The 19,955-nt window shown below is 42.3% G+C and overlaps 1 protein-coding gene across 2 annotated transcripts in view; it reads left to right on the plus strand.

The window, feature by feature from the left end:
- The window catches only part of PTPRC (protein tyrosine phosphatase receptor type C), a 165,182-nt gene that overhangs the window by 68,583 nt on the left and 76,644 nt on the right, over positions 1–19,955 (plus strand). Inside the window, exons 5-9 of one of the 2 annotated variants that reach the window (XM_077824697.1) lie at positions 2,482–2,619; positions 4,853–4,978; positions 14,461–14,493; positions 15,621–15,842; positions 18,438–18,548. In XM_077824697.1, the coding sequence (XP_077680823.1) occupies positions 2,482–2,619; positions 4,853–4,978; positions 14,461–14,493; positions 15,621–15,842; positions 18,438–18,548 (630 nt within the window). Of the gene's footprint in view, positions 1–2,481; positions 2,620–4,852; positions 4,979–13,301; positions 13,354–14,460; positions 14,494–15,620; positions 15,843–18,437; positions 18,549–19,955 lie in introns of those variants that run through there. The other variant, XM_077824698.1, reaches the window with a different exon arrangement.

Raw genomic sequence — 19,955 nt, forward strand, 5'->3', positions numbered from 1 at the left:
AATCAGCTCCCTTCCAAGTAAATGGCAGGAACTAAAGAGCCTAGAATGCATGTGCTTTTGTATGCTGCAACTTAATTCATTGTCTTCTCCAGGACTACTCGTGCTTAAAGTCAGGCATGTGCTCATATACCTTCATGAGTCAGGTCCCTCAGCCCTTCTCCTGCATGGGGCAAGGATCTGTTTGAATGAATCTGATTGCAGGATTGGGGCCTTAATGTACGGACACAAATATGTATAACCTTCTCTTGACATACCTTTACATTTAGAATAGTGAGATCACAGGTGAAATAATATAGACTGGTTTAAAAAGGAAGAACCAAATGAACCAATTTGCTTTTGTCTGAATTTGTGATTTACATGTATTTCACTGAACATATCTCATTCATTTAACATATTAATTTAGATTGTAAGTTCTTCAGAGCAGGGACTGTGTCTTTGTTATGTGTTGGTACAGTGCCTAGCAAAATGGAGCCTTGGCCTCCAGGCATGACTGTAATACAAATAATTAATAAAAATAGTAGAATATGGTAGGATTTGAATTGTGTGTGCTAGTTTAGACAGAAAATGTGTTCATAATTGTTTGGTTTTGTTACTTCCAGATAGTGTTTCCACATTTATCTGACCTAGCAGAGGAGTTAAACTTTTACAAAAATTACAGAAGACCCCCAATAGAATTAAAAGAACAATCCAAAGCCCACTGAAGTCAGCTGAAGTCTTTCCACTGAATTCACTGGCTTGGGACCAGATCTATACAGTAAAAAAACAGTAATATAAATATAGCACAAATAAGAGAATTCAGGTTTTTCATCCTATAATAGCACTTTACCACACACTTACAAAATCATATTATCTTTATCTGCAAACAAAGAGTTAAGAGGTCACAGCTCAGAATGAGAGAGAGGACAGTGAAACTGGGGCTGAAGGCAAAGAAACTCTATAGGGAGACTGAAATAGCAGTAGAATAGTACAGTGAGAGATACCAATGTGCTCTTTGGACATGCAGAACAGACATGCCAAACCAGCGGAAAAAACGCAGAAATACGGCTTGATTTTGGCTTAATTGGCTTGTGAGTTGGTTGTTGGCTAGTTTTTGGCTTGTAGCTTGTTTCGCATGTAGCTTGTTGCTTCTTTTTTTTGATCGGCTCCCGGCAAGCAGGGGCAAGATGGGCAAAGCGGGGGTGAGTAAGTGGTGCACAGCCGGCCCATCACAGTCCCAGACTGCACGCCGGGGGGATCTAGTCACACAGACTGTCGGGATTCTTAGGGATTGGCTTGTTTTGGCCTTGTTTTAAAATGGGATTAGCTTGATTTTTGGCTTATTGTGAAAGTCAGGGTGCTTATTTACCACATGAAAGTTGCCAACTGTGATGCAGAAGATGAAAAACAGACAACAGAATTGGACAAAAGTAGAACCAAGATGCCAAATCACTTGAAATTAAAAAAAAAATAGCAGTCAGCTTAGAAGTTATGGTTTATTGTTAGATACAACCTAGTTTATTTATTTTTTCTTTTGTGAAGCAATGATGACATCCAGTGGTCCTTTAGGTTATTTATAGATATATATGGTATATATTACATAGAGGTATTTCAAGAGATGAATTTTAGCTTCCATTTCCCTATTCAAAGAGTCAAAGTAATGAATACTGATTACATGACATTTTTGGACATACATTTATTCATAACTTCTTTCAAACCAGTCTAAAGAATATGAATCAACTGAGACTCCCGGGTAAGATTATATATCTCTGAGAGTGCTGTGTGGTGGTTAGATCAGGAGACTGAGAGTAAGGATTCCCAACTTCTGTTCCTTGGCTTTGCCACTGACTGGGATGTATGACCTTGTGCACAGTTGTACAATGTCTATATAAGTATTTACCAACAGAATCTGATCCTTACTGAGTTATTCAAGTGAATTGGGACAGTAGATTAGTTTTTACATTGGTTTTATTCATAAGAGAATATTAGAGGCTAATAGTGACACTTATATTATTGTTTTGGAATAGTTATTAAAATTACAAGGGTAAACCTCTCTCTCTCTTTCTGAATGACAATGATCATTTCATAAAACACAAAGCACCTGAATCTACAGGGGGCTGAGCAACCTCAGCTACCATCAAAAATCAACTAGCTTTATCCTGATCCTATGAAGCCAATGGAAGTCTCACCTTTGACTTTAGCTGCAGCAGCGTCAGGCCCAGTGAGAACCGAGGGCATTGAACACTTCAGGTTCTCAACTCATAGATGCTTTACAACTCTGTTGTCTTTTCTTATAGAATGCATGTTTCTACTTTTGCTTTTTGCCTTATATATAAGAAACAAAATGAAATTGCATAACTGCCTAAAATATATGGTCTCAGTTTTCCTTCTTTTAACATTATCTATTCAGAAATAGATACCTTGTTTACGTGTGACTTTGTTGTCATTGTCTGTGCATGATATATTAGGAAGCACTAACAGAACTATTGTACTTCCTTACTACAGGCACCATTCCACCAAGCAGCACAAACCTCAGCACTCATGCAGACTCAAACCCTTCCTTCGGATCCAGCAATCAGCCACACAGCAGCACTGCTGCCCTTACTTCACTCACTCCTGCTACCACCACATATAAACCATCAGGTTTGCTGTATTCCTTTAGATTTCCCAGGTTGGCAATAAGACAATTGCTTGAGCTGTACATGGAGAAAATTGTGTAGTCTGGCAGTTTATCACACTTACTGCTCAACAAACTGAAAATGTTCCTAAGCTTCACAACTGATGCAAGAGCACAAGGTGTTCCTGTGTTTTATTTCCAGAATATGACCTGAACTTACAGTCATTATTCAGGCAAAATTCTTTCTGCAGTCAATGAGAGTTTTGCCAAAGCAAGAGCTGCAGGAACTGGCCCAATACAGAACTGATAAAACAAACAGTGAGTGGTTTCTAAGCCCTGGTCTACACTAGGACTTTAGGTCGAATTTAGCAGCTTTAAGTCGATGTAAACCTGCACCCGTCCACACGATGAAGCCCTTTATTTCGAATTAAAGGGCTCTTAAAATCGATTTCCTTACTCCACCCCTGACAAGTGGATTAGCGCTTAAATCAGCCTTGCCGGGTCGAATCTAGGGTACTGTGGACACAATTCGACGGTATTGGCCTCCGGGAGCTATCCCAGAGTGCTCCATTGTGACTGCTCTGGACAGCACTCTCAACTCAGATGCACGATTGTCTGCCATTGCTCTGACGCAGGGAGGGGCGACTGATGACACGGCTTACAGGGTTGGCTTACAGGGAGTTAAAATCAACAAAGGGGGTGGCTTTACATCAAGGAGTATTTCAGGCAGGACTTCACGGAGGGTTCCAATAAGAAATGGTGCACCTAAGTTATTGTTCTTATTGGAACAAGCAGGTTGGTCTGGCCTCTGATTGATACATGGCTAGATTTACCTCGCTGCACCTTCTCTGTGAGTGACTGCAGTGTGACCTAGAGGAATGAGTCCCCTAGACGGGGGGCGAGGGGGTTGCAAATGAGTACAAAACAAATCTGGTCTATTTCTTGTTTTGATACACTCCATCTATCTTTTACATCTTTGGCTGGCAGCAGACGGTGCAGAAGGACTGCATACCATCCACATCTCATGGCTACTCGGCAGAAGATGGTACAATAGGACTGCTAGCCATCCTCATCTCTTGCCTGCCCAGCAGAAGATGGTACAAGAGGACTGCTAGCAATCCGTATCGCCTGCCTGCTCACCATAAGATGGTTCAATAGGACTGACTGCAGGACTAAAGAGAATGACCTGATCAAGTCACTCCAAATTTAGTCCCTGAGCCCATGTCTGCCCAGGCGCTCCTGATCGACCTCACACAGGCGACCAGGAGCACCTCGGACATGACAATGACGGTTACCAGTCCTACTGTACCGTCTGCTGCCATAAGGCAAGGGGTTGCTGCTGCTGTGTAGCAATGCAGTACCACATCTGCCAGCACCCAGGAGACATACAGTGACGGTTACCTGAGCAGGCTCCATGCTTGCCGTGGTATGGCATCTGCACAGGTAACTCAAGAAAAAAGGCGCAAAACGATTGTCTGCCCTTGCTTTCACGGAGGGAGGGAGGGAACGGGGGCCTGACGATATGTACCCAGAACCACCCACGACAATGTTTTAGCCCCATCAGGCATTGGGATCTCAACCCAGAATTCCAATGGGCAGCGGAGACTGTGGGATAGCTACCCACAGTGCAACACTCCAGAAGTCGACGCTTGCCTTGGTACTGTGGAAGCACTCCGCCGAGTTAATGCACTTAGAGCATTTTCTGTGGGGACACACACATTCGAATATATAAAACCGATTTCTAAAAAACCGACTTCTATAAATTCGACCTAATTTCATAGTGTAGACATACCCTAAGCAATGAAATAAATACCAAGGCACGGTAGGTAGCATACCTGACCTGGCAAACACATACTGCTGAGGGTAGTGTTTACACCATGAGGAGTATCTTGGGTGTAAGCACTATGCTTAGTAGCGTTTGTGGAATTGTGCCTAATGATAAGAACTATGGGCAAAACTATATTCGCACAATGGGATAAAACCTACAGCCCTTATTCAGGCAAAGCTTCTGTTGACTTCATTATGGCCCATATATTTGAGAACTGATTGACATATAAAAGAGTCCTGATATTGTGAATTCTAGTTAAAGATTCTTGTTTTGTTCTTTAATGGAAATACTAACACAACCTTACTTGCAGCTCTGTTCAATCTTTTGGTAAGATAATTACAAGAAGAAAGTACATAGTCCAAGACGTTTATGATATGATTACATGAAACAATGAACTCACTTTTTAATACTAATTTGTTCTGTCCTTGCAGATGCTTCCAATCAGCAACACTCCCACACCACCTCACCATCCGTGAACCATACTCCAACCAGCACTCAAGCAAGCATTTCTCAGCCTTCCTCAAACACCCCTTTGACTACTTCCACTCTCACAACAGGTGACAAACCTGCACACAGTTCTGGCAATCCTAACACTGCATGCATGGGAAATGTGTTAGAATGAGGGCACTGAAGTGACTTTGAGTATTTTTTTTAAACCTAACAAGTGATTTATTCTACAGATGCAACTGCAGAAAATTGCATTAAACTAAAATCTCTTAGGATGCTTACTACTCCTAATGTAATAGTTAACTGATGTAAAAGAGGCCAGATTTATTTCTTGTCAGCCAAGTTAAAAATTAACCTTATTTTCCAAGGAGTAATATAAATCAAGGCTAAACCCTGAACTCCTTATTCAGACAAATCTCCCATGGATATCCAGAGAAGTTTTGCCCAAGTAAAGAAGGAGTGCAGGATCTGTTCCCATAGATTTGTGGATTTGTTTCATGGTTTTAGATGGCTTACAGGTTGTTTCACTAAATAGCTAGTCTGCTGGGACTTATGCATGTAAGTAAGACTTATGCATGTAAGTAACTTCAGTCACATAAGTTTACAGACAATGACACTAATGTAAATTATTCATGCACTTGGATAAATTGCATCCAAGAATTTTAAAAGAGTTGGCTCAGGAGTTCTCCTCAACATCTATGTTAATTTTTAAGGCGCCTTGGAAATCTGGGGAAGTTCCAATAGACTAGAAGAAAACCAATATTATGCCAAAGGCAAATGGGATCACCCCAGGTTAAAGTAGGCTAGTTGACTTGATGTTAATCCCAGGCAATCTAATGGAATGGCTGATATGGAACTCAATCAATAGAAGTTCAAGTATAGAGATATAATTAATACCAATCAAGATGATTTTCATGGAAAGTAAGTCCTGTCAAGTTAACTTAATATTGTTATTTGCCAAGATTGCAAGTTAGGCTGATAACATAACTGTGCTGATAAAATATACTTGGATTTCTGTAAAGTGTTTGACTTAGTACTGTACAACATTCTGATTAAAAAAACTTATCACCGTATAAAATTAATAAAACATATGTTAAATGGGTTAAAAGATGGCTAACTCATAGATCTGCAAACATAATTGTTAATGGGGAATTTTCAACTAGGGAGGGTGTTTGTAACTGGGTCTTGCTAGGATCAGTTCTCTCTCCAATGACATTTAATATTTTTATCAATAATCTGGAAGAAAATATACAATCATTGCTGATAAAGTTTGAAGTTAACACAAAGATTTGTGGGGTGGTAAATAAGGACAAGACAGGTCACCAATGTAAGTAATTTAGATTGCTTGTGTCACGGGGCAAGGCCAGATGGCTATAGAAAAGTAGTGGGACATAGATATATTAGCTCCAGGCTAAACAAATCCCTGGTACCAGCTTAAGTGAAATGGAAGCTGCTCCAGGTCAATTAAGACACCAGGGGCCAATTAAGAACTTTCCAGAAGGCAGGGAGAATGCTAGGTTGATTAAGACACCTGAAGCCAATCAGGGGCTGGCTGAAACTAGTTAAAACCCTCCCAGTCAGTCAGGTGGGTGTGCATGTCAGGAGCTGTGGAAGGAAGTTGCACTGTTGGAGAGGCTGAGTAGTACACACCATATCAGGCACAAGGAAGGAGGCCCTGAGGTAAGGGTGAAGTGGAGCTTGAGGAAGTGAGGGCTGCTGTGGGGGAAGTAGCCCAGGGAATTGTACATGTCATGTTTCTAAAAGGTCAGCTACCATGGCTGATACTATTAGGGTCCCTGGGCTGGAGCCCGGAGTAGAGGGTGGGCCCGTGCTCCTCCCCCCGACCTTTGCCCCCGATTAATCACTGAGACTGCGAGACAACAGAGACTGTGCAAGGAAGGATAATTTCTCCTCACCTCCCTTGCTGGCTTATGATGAAAATGGCTCAGTAGACTGTGACCCTTGTCTCTAGAGAAAGAAGGGTTACGTGGAGGGTCACAATGAGCCTCTGAGGCTAGCGAAATCTGCCAGGAAACGCGGGACCCACGGAAACAAGGACAGAGCTTTGTCACAACTGGTGTCAGGAGTGGGACTTCGTTCACAGCGTGGTGGAAGAAAGAGGTTTTAAAAAAAAAAAGTGCACTGGGGTTTTGAATTTTTTTTTTTTGGTTTGTTTGCTTTGTACCACAATGGAGGAGGTGGTAAGAGCTCTGGTACAAGCCACGGCAGCCCAGCAGGAGGCCACCCGAGTTCAGGCAATTGTACAACAGGAGTCTATGTGGCTACAGCAGGAAACCAATCAATTATTGAGGAGCCAGGCGACCCAAGATTGTGCCCTCTTGAGAGAGGTGGTGGACCAGCTGAAGATCCTCACCACCCAGGCCCGGGGGTCCGACAGGACGCGAACCCTGAGGGCCACTGGTTGTCTGCCAAAGATGATGTCAGGAGATGACGTAGAGGCATATCTCCTCTCATTCGAAAGGACTGCTCAGCGTGATGCGTGGTCCCAGGAGCAGTGGGCCAGCATTCTCTCCCCTTTTTTGTGTGGAGAGGCCCAGAAGGCCTACTTTGACTTGCCTGCCACAGATGCCACTGACTATACGCGTCTGAAGGCAGAGATCCTAGCATGATCAGGGGTAATGGCAGCGGTAAGGGCCCAGAGGTTCCATGAATGGAAATACCAGGAGAACAAACCCCCAAGGTCCCAGCTATTCGACCTCATACACCTCGCACAGAAGTGGTTACAGCCTGAGGTGTGCAGGCCGGAGGAGATTTTGGAGACCCTGGTCGTCGACCATTACATGCGGGGACTGCTGCCAGATCTCCACAAATGGGTAGGCCAGAATGATCTGTCCACGTACGACAAGATGATCACACTGGTAGAAAGATGGATGACAGCCAGGGAACTGACCCGACTACCCAAGGAAGGCCCCTTTCGAAGCAAGCACCCGACCCTGACCCTGGAAGGTTGGGCAGCCAAACCCCTGGGGAGTCTTAAGTGAAAGAAGGGGGGCCAAAAACCAGCGGGGACCTCAGAAGGAAGGGATTAGCCTGAGTGGGGGGAACCCCGGGACTAAACCCCCTAATCCCCAGGATAGGGGAGTGATTAAAAGCAATTATAGATATTATGCATGTGGGGAGTGGGGACATATAGCAGCACAGTGTCCCAGCACCGAGGAGCCTATGCAATGTAACTTGGGGGATTGGGAGGTCCCATGCTCCCTTTACATTAGCCCTGCATAATTACACCAGGCCAGTGAGGATAAATGGAGCAGAGACTACAGCGCTTGTGGACTCTGGGAGTGCTATCACCCTCATATTGGGTAAGCTGGTAAAAATAGTCAGCTGCTACAAGCCAAACGCGTAGCAGTGACATGCGTGAATGGGGCCGTGAGCCATTACCCCACCATCTCAGTGGAGATAGAGGTTCAGGGAAACCCCATTGAGGTGACCGTGGGTGTAGTTCCTAAACTTCCATATCCTGTAGTCATTGGGAGGGACTATCCAGGGTTTGATAATTTACTCCCCGCAGAGAGGCTGGAGGGAGGTGGGGACCCTGAGGACAGTGACTCGTCACCGGGGGAATGTCAACCCCCAATGTTCGCTGAGATTTCTCAGGATCTGTTCTCAGCCCCCTGAAAGACCCGGAAGACAAAAAAAGAGAGGAAGGCTGCGAATGCCTTGGGAACCCGGAAGACCTCCCTAGTAGGCAGATGGACGCAAACAGCCAACAGAGAAACTTCTACCACAGAAGGTGAGGCAGAAGCTGCCCCCAGCCATGACGGCGGCGAGCCGTTGGAAGAAGCAGAAGCTGGCCTTTGGGAGCTTGGGCAGGTTAGTCCCGGGAGAGAGACTTTTGGGCGGGACCAGGCGGAGGACCCCAGATATTATAATGCCAGGAAGGAGGTGGCCGAGATTGATGGGATACCCGTGGATCGGAAGATCCGGGGTCCCGGACCTTACTTTATAGTGAAGAAAGATCTCCTGTACCACGTGGTGCAAATGCAGGAGCAAGAGATACAACAACTTCTGGTGCCACAAAAACATCAAAAAGCCATATTGAGTCTCGCCCACAGTCACCTGTTTGGAGGACACCTAGGGGTAGAGAAAACCCAGGCACGGATCCTGTGGAGGTTCTTCTGGCTAGGAGTACATGAAGATGTCCGGCGATACTGCACCTCTTGTCCAGAGTGTCAGTTACATAGCCCTCACCCACACTTACGGGCTCCTTTGATACCTCTTCCAATAATAGAGATTCCTTTTGAACGGATAGCCATGGATCTGGTAGGGCCCCTAGAGAAGAGAGCTCGGGGCCACCAACATGTGCTTGTTGTACTGGACTATGCAACCCGGTACCCGGAAGCTGTTCCCCTGCGCAACACAGCTTCCAAGACAATAGCTAAGGAGCTAGTACAGATCTTTGCCCGGGTTGGGCTACCCAAGGAGATATTGACTGATCAAGGGACACCTTTCATGTCCAAGTTGATGAAAGATCTCTGTTCATTGCTCCATGTACAAGCCCTACGGACCTCTGTATACCACCCGCAAACAGATGGCCTTGTGGAAAGGTTCAATAGGACCCTCAAGGCCATGATCAGGAAAGTGGTGAGCCGGGATGGGAAAGATTGGGATACCCTATTGCCTTAACTCATGTTCGCCATCCGGGAGGTTCCGCAAGCCTCCACAGGTTTCTCTCCGTTCAAACTACTATATGGACGCCACCCTCGGGGCATATTGGATATAGCCAGAGAAGCCTGGGAAGAGGAGCCAAATCCCGGAAGGAACATAGTTGAGCATATACTGCAGATGAGAGATCGGATAGCCCGAGTTACGCCCATTGCACGGGAGCACTAGGAGAGAGCACAGGAGACCCAACGAACCCATTATAACCACCAAGCGAAGCTTCTACGGTTCCAACCAGGGGATCGGGTGATGGTACTGGTGCCCACAGCAGAAAGTAAACTGTTGGCCCAGTGGCAGGGACCCTACCAAATAACCGAAGCCGTGGGAGAGGTAAACTATAAGGTGCGGCAGCCAGGCTGCTGGAAATTGGAGCAAATTTACCACATCAATCTTCTAAAACCTTGGAACGATTGGGAGGCATGCTTAGTTATGCAGGAGACCCTTCCCCAGGAGGATAACTTACACGAGCAAGTGAGGATATCATCCGACTTGACGCCGATCCAAAAGATCGAGGCAGCCGACATGATTAATAGCAACAGAGATGTGTTCTCTACAAAACCAGGGCAGAAGACTGAGACCTATCGCCATATCCGCACGATCCCCGGAGCCAAGGTAACATTGAGACCCTACCGAATCCCAGCAGCCAAAAGAGAAGAAATCAAGGCCGAAGTAAAGAAAATGTTAGAATTAGGGGTTATTGAAGCATCTTACAGTCAGTGGTCCAGTCCAATTGTTCTAGTGCTTAAACCTGATGGTACCATGAGATTCTGTAATGACTTTTGCCGACTGAGTGAAATATCCCAGTTTGATGCATACCCCATACCATGCATCGACGAATTGGTTGACCGACTGGGTAGTGCCCGATTCTTGACTACACTGGATCTGACAAAAGGGTACTGGCAGATTCCTCTGACCAAAGAAGCTAAAGAAAAGACAGCATTCTCCACCCCGGATGGGCTATTCCAGTACACTGTCCTCCCTTGTGGGCTACATGAGGCCCCAGCCATATTCCAGTGCCTCATAGATAAGCCGCTGCGCCCCCATACTAGTTATGCAGCTGCATACCTAGATGATGTCATCATCTATACGCCAGACTGGGGAACCCACTTGGAGAAAGTTGAGGCAGTACTGCACACCTTAAGGAGGGCTGGCCTCACTGCTTATCCCGCTAAATGCGCCATAGGGCTAGCAGAGGCTAGGTACCTGGGACATATTGTGGGAAGGGGCATAGTGAAGCCCCAAACGAATAAGCTAGAGGCAATTCAAAACTGGCCCCAGCCGACCCGAAAGAAGCAGGTCCTTGCGTTCCTAGGTGTGGTAGGCTACTACCGACAGTTTATTCCCCACTTCGCCACTAGAGCAAGTCCCCTAACGGACCTGGTGAAGGCCCGAGGTCCAGACATGGTAAAGTGGACCAACGCAGCAGAGGGGGCATGTACAGACCTTCGGACGGCCCTCTGTAATGACGCCGTCCTCATAGCCCCGGACTTTAACAGGGAATTTATTTTACAGACACTTCCGAGGTGGGGTTGGGAGCAGTTCTGTCGCAAACGGTGGGAGAAGAGGAACACCCGATCCTCTACCTAAGCAGAAAGCTTCTCCCAAGAGAACAGAAATATGCAGTAGTCGAGAGAGAATGCCTTGCTGTCAAATGGGCTATGGAGACACTGCGTTATTACCTCTTAGGCCGGCGATTTACTCTTGTGACGGACCATGCACCCCTCCAGTGAATGCAGCGGAATAAGAAAAAGAATGCAAGGGTCACCAGGTGGTTCTTATCCCTCCAACCATTCCAGTTCCGCATACGGCATAGGGCTGGATGCCACCATGGCAACGCTGATGGTCTGTCACGAGCATACTGCCTGGCGTCCCAAGTTGCCCAACTCTATGGTGTTGAGCAGAGGGGGCGGGGGGATATGTGACGGGGCAAGGCCAGATGGCTATAGAAAAGTAGTGGGAGATAGATATATTAGCTCCAGGCTAAACAAATCCCTGGTACCAGCTTAAGTGAAATGGAAGCTGCTCCAGGTCAATTAAGACACCTGGAGACAATTAAGAACTTTTCAGAAGGCAGGGAGAATGCTAGGTTGATTGGGACACCTGAAGCTAATCAGGGGCTGGCTGAAACTAGTTAAAAGCCTCCCAGTCAGTCAGGTGGGGGTGCATGTCAGGAGCTGTGGAAGGAAGTTGCGCTGTTGGAGAGGCTGAGTAGTACACACCATATCAGGCACAAGGAAGGAGGCCCTGAGGTAAGGGTGAAGTGGAGCTTGAGGAAGTGAGGGCTGCTGTGGGGGAAGTAGCCCAGGGAATTGTACATGTCATGTTTCTAAAAGGTCAGCTACCATGGCTGATACTATTAGGGTCCCTGGGCTGGAGCCCGGAGTAGAGGGTGGGCCTGGGCTCCTCCCCCCGACCTTTGCCCCCTTATTAATCACTGATACTGCAAGACAACAGAGACTGTGCAAGGAAGGATAACTTCTCCTCACCTCCCTTACTGGCTTGTGATGAAAATGGCTCAGTAGACTGTGACCCTTGTCTCTAGAGAAAGAAGGAGGGTCACAATGAGCCTCTGAGGCTAGCGAAATCTGCCAGGAAACGCGGGACCCACGGAGGCAAGGACAGAGCTTTGTCACACTTGGTAGACTCGGCTCAATCATTAACACACATTCTAATACAGCCAAATACAAGGTTCTAAACATCTAGGAATAAAAAATATATGCTGTAGTTATAAGAATGGGGGAATGTATCCTGGAAATCAGTGACTCAGAAAAAGACTTAGGAGTCATCGTAAACAACTGAGCATGTTGATTAGGGGTATGGTACAGCTTCTGTATGAGGAGAGATTAAAAAGACTGGGACTGTTCATCTTAGAAAAGAGAAGACTAAGGGGGGATATAACAGAGGTGTGGAGAAAGTGAATAAGGAAGTGTTATTTAGCCCTTCACATAACACAAGAACCACGGGACCACGCAGTGAAATTAATAGGCAGCAAGTTTAAAAGAAACATTAGGAAATACTGCATCACACAACACGATCAACCTGTGGAACTCACTGCCGGGGATGTTGTGAATGCCAACAGTATAACTGGGTTCAAAAAGAATGGAGGACAGGTCCGTCAACGGCAATTAGCCAAGATGCTCAGGGACGCAACTCCAAGCTCTGGGTGTCCCTAGACCTCTGAGTGCCAGAAGCTGGGACTGGACAACATGGGATGGATCACTCAATAAATCGCCCTGTTCTGTTTATTCCCTCTGAACCATCTGGCACTGGCCGCTGTCAGAAAACAGGATACTGGACTAGATGGACAATTGATCTGACCCAGTATGGCCATATTCATGTTCTAACATGAGCTTCCAGAACAATATTATGGCAAAAAAGGACTAAGACTATATTTGGATGTATCAAGAAAATATCAAGCGGGAGTAGAGAGGTGATACTGCCTCTGTATAGGGCACTGATGAGATCACTATACTGTGTCCAGTTCTGGGGTCTAAAATTTAAAAAAGATGTTGAAAAATTGGATAAGATAAAGTGAAGAGTTGAACGCCTTACAACAAGAGACTAAAGGATCTCAACCTATTTAGTTAATCAAACACAAGGTTTAGAGGTGACCTGATCACAGTCCGTAATCACGTAGAAAGAGAAGAGATATCTCATATTAGAGTGCTCTTTAATATAGAAGACAAAGGCATAACAATAATCAGTGGCTGGAAGTTGAAGTCAGCAATGTTCAAACTGGAAATAAGGCAAAACTTTTAACAGTGAGATAATCAAACGCAGGAAAAGATTACCAGAAAACATGGTAAATCTTCCATCCCTTGAGTTTTTAAATAGAGCTGGTTGAAATAATTTTTGACTAAACTTTTTTCTTTAAAAAATGTCGTTTTGTCAAATTCGTTTTGTGGAAGTATTGGTTTAAAAAATTGCCAGGAAGATATCTCAAGTGCAGGATGAAATTTTGGGGGGTCGGAGGGGAAGACTAGCTAGTAACTTGGTGGTTAGGGCACTCATATGGGCTGTGGGGAAGCCAGGTTCAAATCTCTGCCCCAAATCATGCTGAGCAGAGTTTCAAACCTGGCTCTCCCACATCCTAGGCAAGTATCCTAATCAGTGACCTAGAGAGTCAATATATCTCTTCCTCACTGAATATTTAATTATATAATACTTAGTCCTGCCTTGAGTGCAGGTGACTGGACTAGATGGCCTCTTGAGGTCCCTTCCAGTCTTATGATTCTATGATATAGAAAGTGAAACAGCTCCAACATCAATGATTGAGACTGTCTCTATAACACTGGCTATTCTGGGATGGGCAGGTTGCTGTCGTGTGTTTTTGTGAAAAATTTCAAAAGCTCTCATTTTGTTTTGCATCAGAATGAAAATAAATTTTGAAACTTCAAAAAAAATTTTGTGAAATGGAATTTTTATTTTCTGTACAGATCTATTTTTAAATCAAAATGGGATCTTTTTCTAAAAGATATAGTCTGGTTCAGTAGTTTTCAACCAGTGGTCCGCAGACCCCTGGGTGTCCTCAGAATATGTCTAAGGGGCCCATGAAAGATTGTCATTATCCTAGAGAAGTGGTTTTCAACCAGTGGTCTGCAGACCCCTGTTGTAGAAATAAAGTTAAGAATAATTTATAATGAGCAGTATGATCTGCAATTAACAATATCACTGGGTAATAATGAAATGCATAGTATCTAATAGAGGTGGTTAAAAATGGTGGGAATTATTGCATGAATTTCATTGAATATTTTTCCCTGTTTTTCAAATATTTTTGAAGATCTAAATACAAATATCTGCACTGAATGTACCAGAGCTTTGCACATTATCAGTCACTGTCCTCTACAACTGAATGTAGAAAGCTGCCTTGTGATATTAATTTGTTTTTCTCTTTTCTTTTCTTTTACAGAAACTTCTACAGTGACCACTAAAATACCTTGTAGTAAGTTATGCTTAATAAAAGTGAAATGAAACTTTTTAAACCAGAAAGAAACTTTTTCCACTTCACTCAGATCAGTTAAATGCTCAAATAAACCAAATCAGCTCCAATCTCAGGTTGTTTTTTAAACTTTCTTACTAATTTTAGAATGATTGTTTTAAACTTCCTCAAAGTTTCTGACTTTCTGCTCTCCATTTCCCACTCTGCTGACGCATCCTACCTGGCACTAGGCTGCTGATATTAATTACACATCGGTGTTGGAGCAGAGTCTGCCTAAAGGAGAAAAAGGTCTCGTTTTATTCAACACCAAGGGGCTCTCTACACTTCTTTTCTGCAATAATCTTATTTTACACCATGTGACAGAGGAAATGAATGCAAATTTTAGTGGCTGATTACTAATTTAAACTAGACAAGTCTCCCCAATTCATAGGCAGAGTCCAGATCTAATTATTTGGTAGACAGTTTGGAATATATAATGTTTTTGCAGTTATTAATTGGTACTGCATCAATATATTTTCAAAAGATCAGGTTTGTTTGTTTCTTCATATATCAGGGGATTAGAAAAATACATTTCCAAGTTTCATACACCAAAACAGATGTTTTCAGGAGTAATTCAAAAAATGAAAATTTCCTTTTGCAGGAAATGTCGACATTTTAAAACTACAATCCCTTCAGATTAGGAATGAAGTCAAAATATTGAAAATTTTCTCAGAATGAAAAACTATAAAAAGGTTTGAATCAGAAATGGTGAAATGAAAATTTCAATAGTTTTGATTCACACATTGAATTGATGTTTCAAAATAAAAAAATTCCTTTAGTTTCAAAATGTCAATTCAAAATGATTTTTTTATTTTATTTTTCCAACTGGAAAATTGAAAACAAATTCATTGAAATTGACATTTTCTCATGGAAATTTTCTATTTTGACAAAACTACGTTTTCTGACAGGAAAACTTTTTGGTCAAAAAAATTCAACCACCTCTAATATTTTCTCTTGGAGACATTAAAGCACAGAGTGTGCTGAAGAGCAGGATACAGTGTTGGACCAATAACTCTCTAGCTGAAGTATAAAAAAAAAAGTAAGAAAAATTGTTGTAAATTCATTTTTCACATTTTCTCCCCTTCTTTTAGAAACAATTAATATTAATCCGACGTATAACTACAGTGGTAGCACAGTCACTGCAAAGTTGAACATTTCTGGAATGAAGAGCAACTACTCTATTTTCTGCAACTCCACTTGTAAAGGGAAAGAAGACCAAACTATTGAAGGACTTAAGGAATGTGAGACATATGAAATTCTAATTGGATATAATGAATGCCCCAATATATCACATGTAATTCATATCCCACCTAGTAAGTACAGCTTTTTGTTCAATATGAGGTTTTATTTAGCAAATACTGTGTTATGTTCTTGGTGCAGAATTTCAGAAATCTGCTGCTTGATTGGGTGGATTCCAAGTGTTGTTTGGGGCTGGAAATTCCTCTCTCTCATACCCTTAGACTTCAGATTCTGAGTTTTGGTACTATTAATCTTTGATTAAAGCACAAATTTACACCTTTCTCCATGTCCATTCAATGAAAATGATATAATAGTGATGCAGTATACATGCTCAAAGAACAAATAGCGTATTATACATGGAGTCCTGAAAAATTGCCCCCCCAAATACCTTAAATATTATCTTAATTTGAAATGCACGTTTCTTGATTAGGCTTGTGTGTTTTCAAGCTCTGGGTGGCCACACACAAATATGTTTTAAATATTTCTTTGCACAAGGTGTATGGTTTAGAGACAGTTGATCAAGAAACTGGACTTTGTAATTTATGTTTTCAGGGACAAACATGTATTGAGCTTTTTCTTATTTAATTCTTTCCACCCTAATTATATTATCTGTAGTCAGGCTGGTGTTTTGCAGATTGAGTGGTGTGAGCAGCATGTAATATTTTTTTATTTAGTGTTCTACGTTCCATTATATAGCTTGCCAAATGATACCAATTCCTCTCGAGACTCATAGTGCAGGAAGACCAAAACATTCTTTAGTGACAGGATATGGTGGGGGAAATTCTATTTGATAAACTCTTCAGATTTACAGGACATAATAGGCATGAGTTTGAAAAGATGGCCTCCAGACTTGCACCTTCAAGCTATAAGACTCCTTTATATCAGGTCCAATTGTACAGAGTTATCTGCAGTGGAAGCAAGGAATGGAAGCTTTCCTCATCTGCTGCTGGCCTTCTCTTCCCCTCTAACCGTATTTTACATCCTCCCGCTTCTTCCCTCAGATCTCTGTATTAGTCAGAGATAGAGAATGACCACTACAGTTCAGTTTCCCAAAACAGTTTCCTTTATAGCCAACTCTATTTTTCACATGCTTATAACCAGTAGGGGATAGTTACTGTATAGCCAGGATATTGGCCTGGTGGGTCAGTCCTCTGCATGGGTCTCAGGACTGATGCAGAATGAGGAGATTTAATCTTGGGTAAAATTTTCTAAAGAATATAAGTGATTTAGGAATCTAGGTCTCATTGATTTTCAATGAGATTTAGGTTTCTAAGAGCCTAAGCCACTTTTGAAAATGAGATTTAGTCTCCTAAGTCACTTACGCCAGATCCTTAAAGGTATTTAGGCTTCTAATTTCCATTGAAATCATTTGATCCTTTGAGGATCTGGGCCTTTGATCCTTCTGAAATTTTTATCTTTGTTTTCATTTCTCATCCTGCTGAATTGTTAGGCAGAAAGGGAGCTGGTTTCATGTTTCAAAAGGGAAAAAGAAAGAAGGAACAAAACCATCATGGATATAAGCAATAGTACTAAACGCTATTCAATAGAAAAGTGAATAATAATGTTACAATTAAAGTGGGTTTTTTAATAATAATGGAGGAAATATGGAAAGATTTTTTTGTTTTTGGTGAAATTCAGCCTGTTTGTTGATAGTGCCGAATCATCCCTGCGATAATAGGATACATCCCTTTCATCTCTGGCTAATAATTTATTTCTGCCTGTGGAATGCATAACAGTGCAGAAAATTCCACATGTTGGAAAAACAAATCCCTGAAACACTGGAACTCTCTACAAAGGATTTATCACACCTCCAAATTTACTCAGGACTAATTCTTCACATTAAATACAGTCCATAATAAGGGGCAATATGGGTGGTGCTCTGTCCTGAAGCAGTGAGAGGAGGAATTTGTTCTCAACTCCCTGGTACTTCAAGGGAGTGCACTTGTTGTTACAACCTTCAAGCTGTACAGCTGATTGTTCCTTTTGTGCCAGTCACACTCCCATGTGTTGGGGTGGAGCTTCCTCTAGCAGAGCGTGTCTGGCCCTTACAGGAGACATGAAAAGCTTCTTGCAACTTCTTCTCCCATCTTTGCACCCACATAAAGTTGGCACTCAACAGAGTGTGAGCAACTATAAAGTTGTTCAGCTTTTCTGGGCCTCCTCGTCTGTCCCTGTCTATAATTTTCTGAAAAACCGGGATGGAATTTTCCATATCTGGTCTCTCTAGAAGAGATTTTATGTTTTTAAATTTTTGCAAAATATTTTCAGGCATTTCTGAGTTAAGATAGAACGTAAAAATAATTTTTTGCCATTGTAAAAAAAAAATCTAACCCATGCTATCTTTGAATATTGTATAACAGAAACTTTGAATTTGGAAACTTAGAATTTGTCACATCCCTTGTGTTCCATGAGGACTACTGGTTTAGAATTTCAAAGGCCAACATTAACGTCAATCAGTTACATGTATATTATTTTTTAATCCCTGGGTTTTTTGGGTTAATCCTTTAGTTCTTGGTTAAAGTTCTTAACATACTACTTGGTGTCATTTGTTTGTATATATTTTATATAAACAGTAGAGTCACCAAACAAGAAAATAATTAATTGGTGTGAAAAGAATTAATATTGCAGAAAATGTCACAGTAATATAAGACATGAATCCTTCTTCACAGATGGAGCTAACTACCAATTGCAAAACAATATACCAACCAGTACATCTGTACAACTCTCATGGACTATCGTAACTCATTGCAAATTGGCCTACAACTTTGCCTGTGAAACTGGTAGGAAACTTTTTGTACCTTTTAAAAGTTACCACTTTAAATTATTTTTGTTTTTATTTGATGGTGAATGGATAAATTTAAAGCAAGAAATATCATTTTTATCCTAAGTGTCAGCATAAACTGAGATACTAGACTAGACTGCATATTTATAAAAATATGGAAGTGTGAAAACATTCCCTTCTAAACAGAGTATGAGAAGAGGGACAAATGATGGACAGTAGATACTGTATGGGAACTAAAAATATATATACTATTCTATATACTATTGGACCTTACCTGAGAATGTTAACTAATGACCAGATGGTTGTTATGCACTTTGAACTTAAAGAAAATGCCACATAGAAAACCTGTCTTCTAAATTATCCCATCAGATATAATTAATTTCTAGAGCTAGTGGGAAACGAAATTTCAGTTAAATTTCAGAAAAAAAATTCACCCTCAGCTGGGACAAAAACCAGAACCTTGAAAATTTTGGTAGAACTGAAATCCCACAATTTTTCACTTTGGAAACAATGAAAATGTTGACAATTCTGAAATGAAATATGCTCCCCAGGATTCCTAGCTACCTGCCAGGTGGGCTGCAGCAGTGGAGAGGTCCTGACAACCTTGGTATCTGGTGCTTTAAATTGACATAATTCTTGTCAGTTTTGTGGCTGCACACCACTGAATGAAAGCCATGAAACTGACCAGACTCTTGTCAAGTTAACAAGAGTTTCACAACTGCTATTCAGTGATGGGCAGCCCTGGAGTCCCCAGCTCTGGGAACCTCCACAAAGAAGGGCTTCCCCAGAGCCAAGACTTTAGAAACTCGGGCTTCCCAGCAGCCCACCAGACAGTCAGGCTGACAGGAAACCAGGCAGGGCCAGTTGATATTAAACAATTTTTAAAGGAAATCTTTGTTGTATTGTTTTTTTTTATTTTAATGGAACACTATGGATATAATCCTAGTCCCATTTGAATTCAATGGCAAAACGACCATTGTCTTCAATAATGCCAGAATTTAACTCTTTAATTATATTTGTTGTTTTGGCTTGAGCCACATTTTTTGGACAACTTTGACAAAAACATAAATTTTCCTATATATACAATTTATATTACATTTTTATCACTTTAGTCAATTAATTCATAGTGTTGAGTGAATCAAAGAAACAAGAAACCACCTTGGAAGTCATATTTGAAAATAATTGGTTGTACTTGAAATCCAGATTCACATTCATAATGTCTAGACTGTCTTCACCAAGGAAGATGTGTACAAATGGTTGTGTATCGTGATCATCTTTGAGCAGGATACATTGAATACAACATGCCCCTCTAACCTCAGGGGAGATGTGTAGGGGGGGAAATGGTAAGTGCGTAACTCACCACAGCCAAAACAGAGCCTTTAATCTTAAATGAAGGAGGTACACT

The sequence above is a fragment of the Eretmochelys imbricata genome, chromosome 8 (assembly GCF_965152235.1).
Source record: "Eretmochelys imbricata isolate rEreImb1 chromosome 8, rEreImb1.hap1, whole genome shotgun sequence".
In the NCBI taxonomy this organism is placed as follows: domain Eukaryota; kingdom Metazoa; phylum Chordata; order Testudines; family Cheloniidae; genus Eretmochelys; species Eretmochelys imbricata.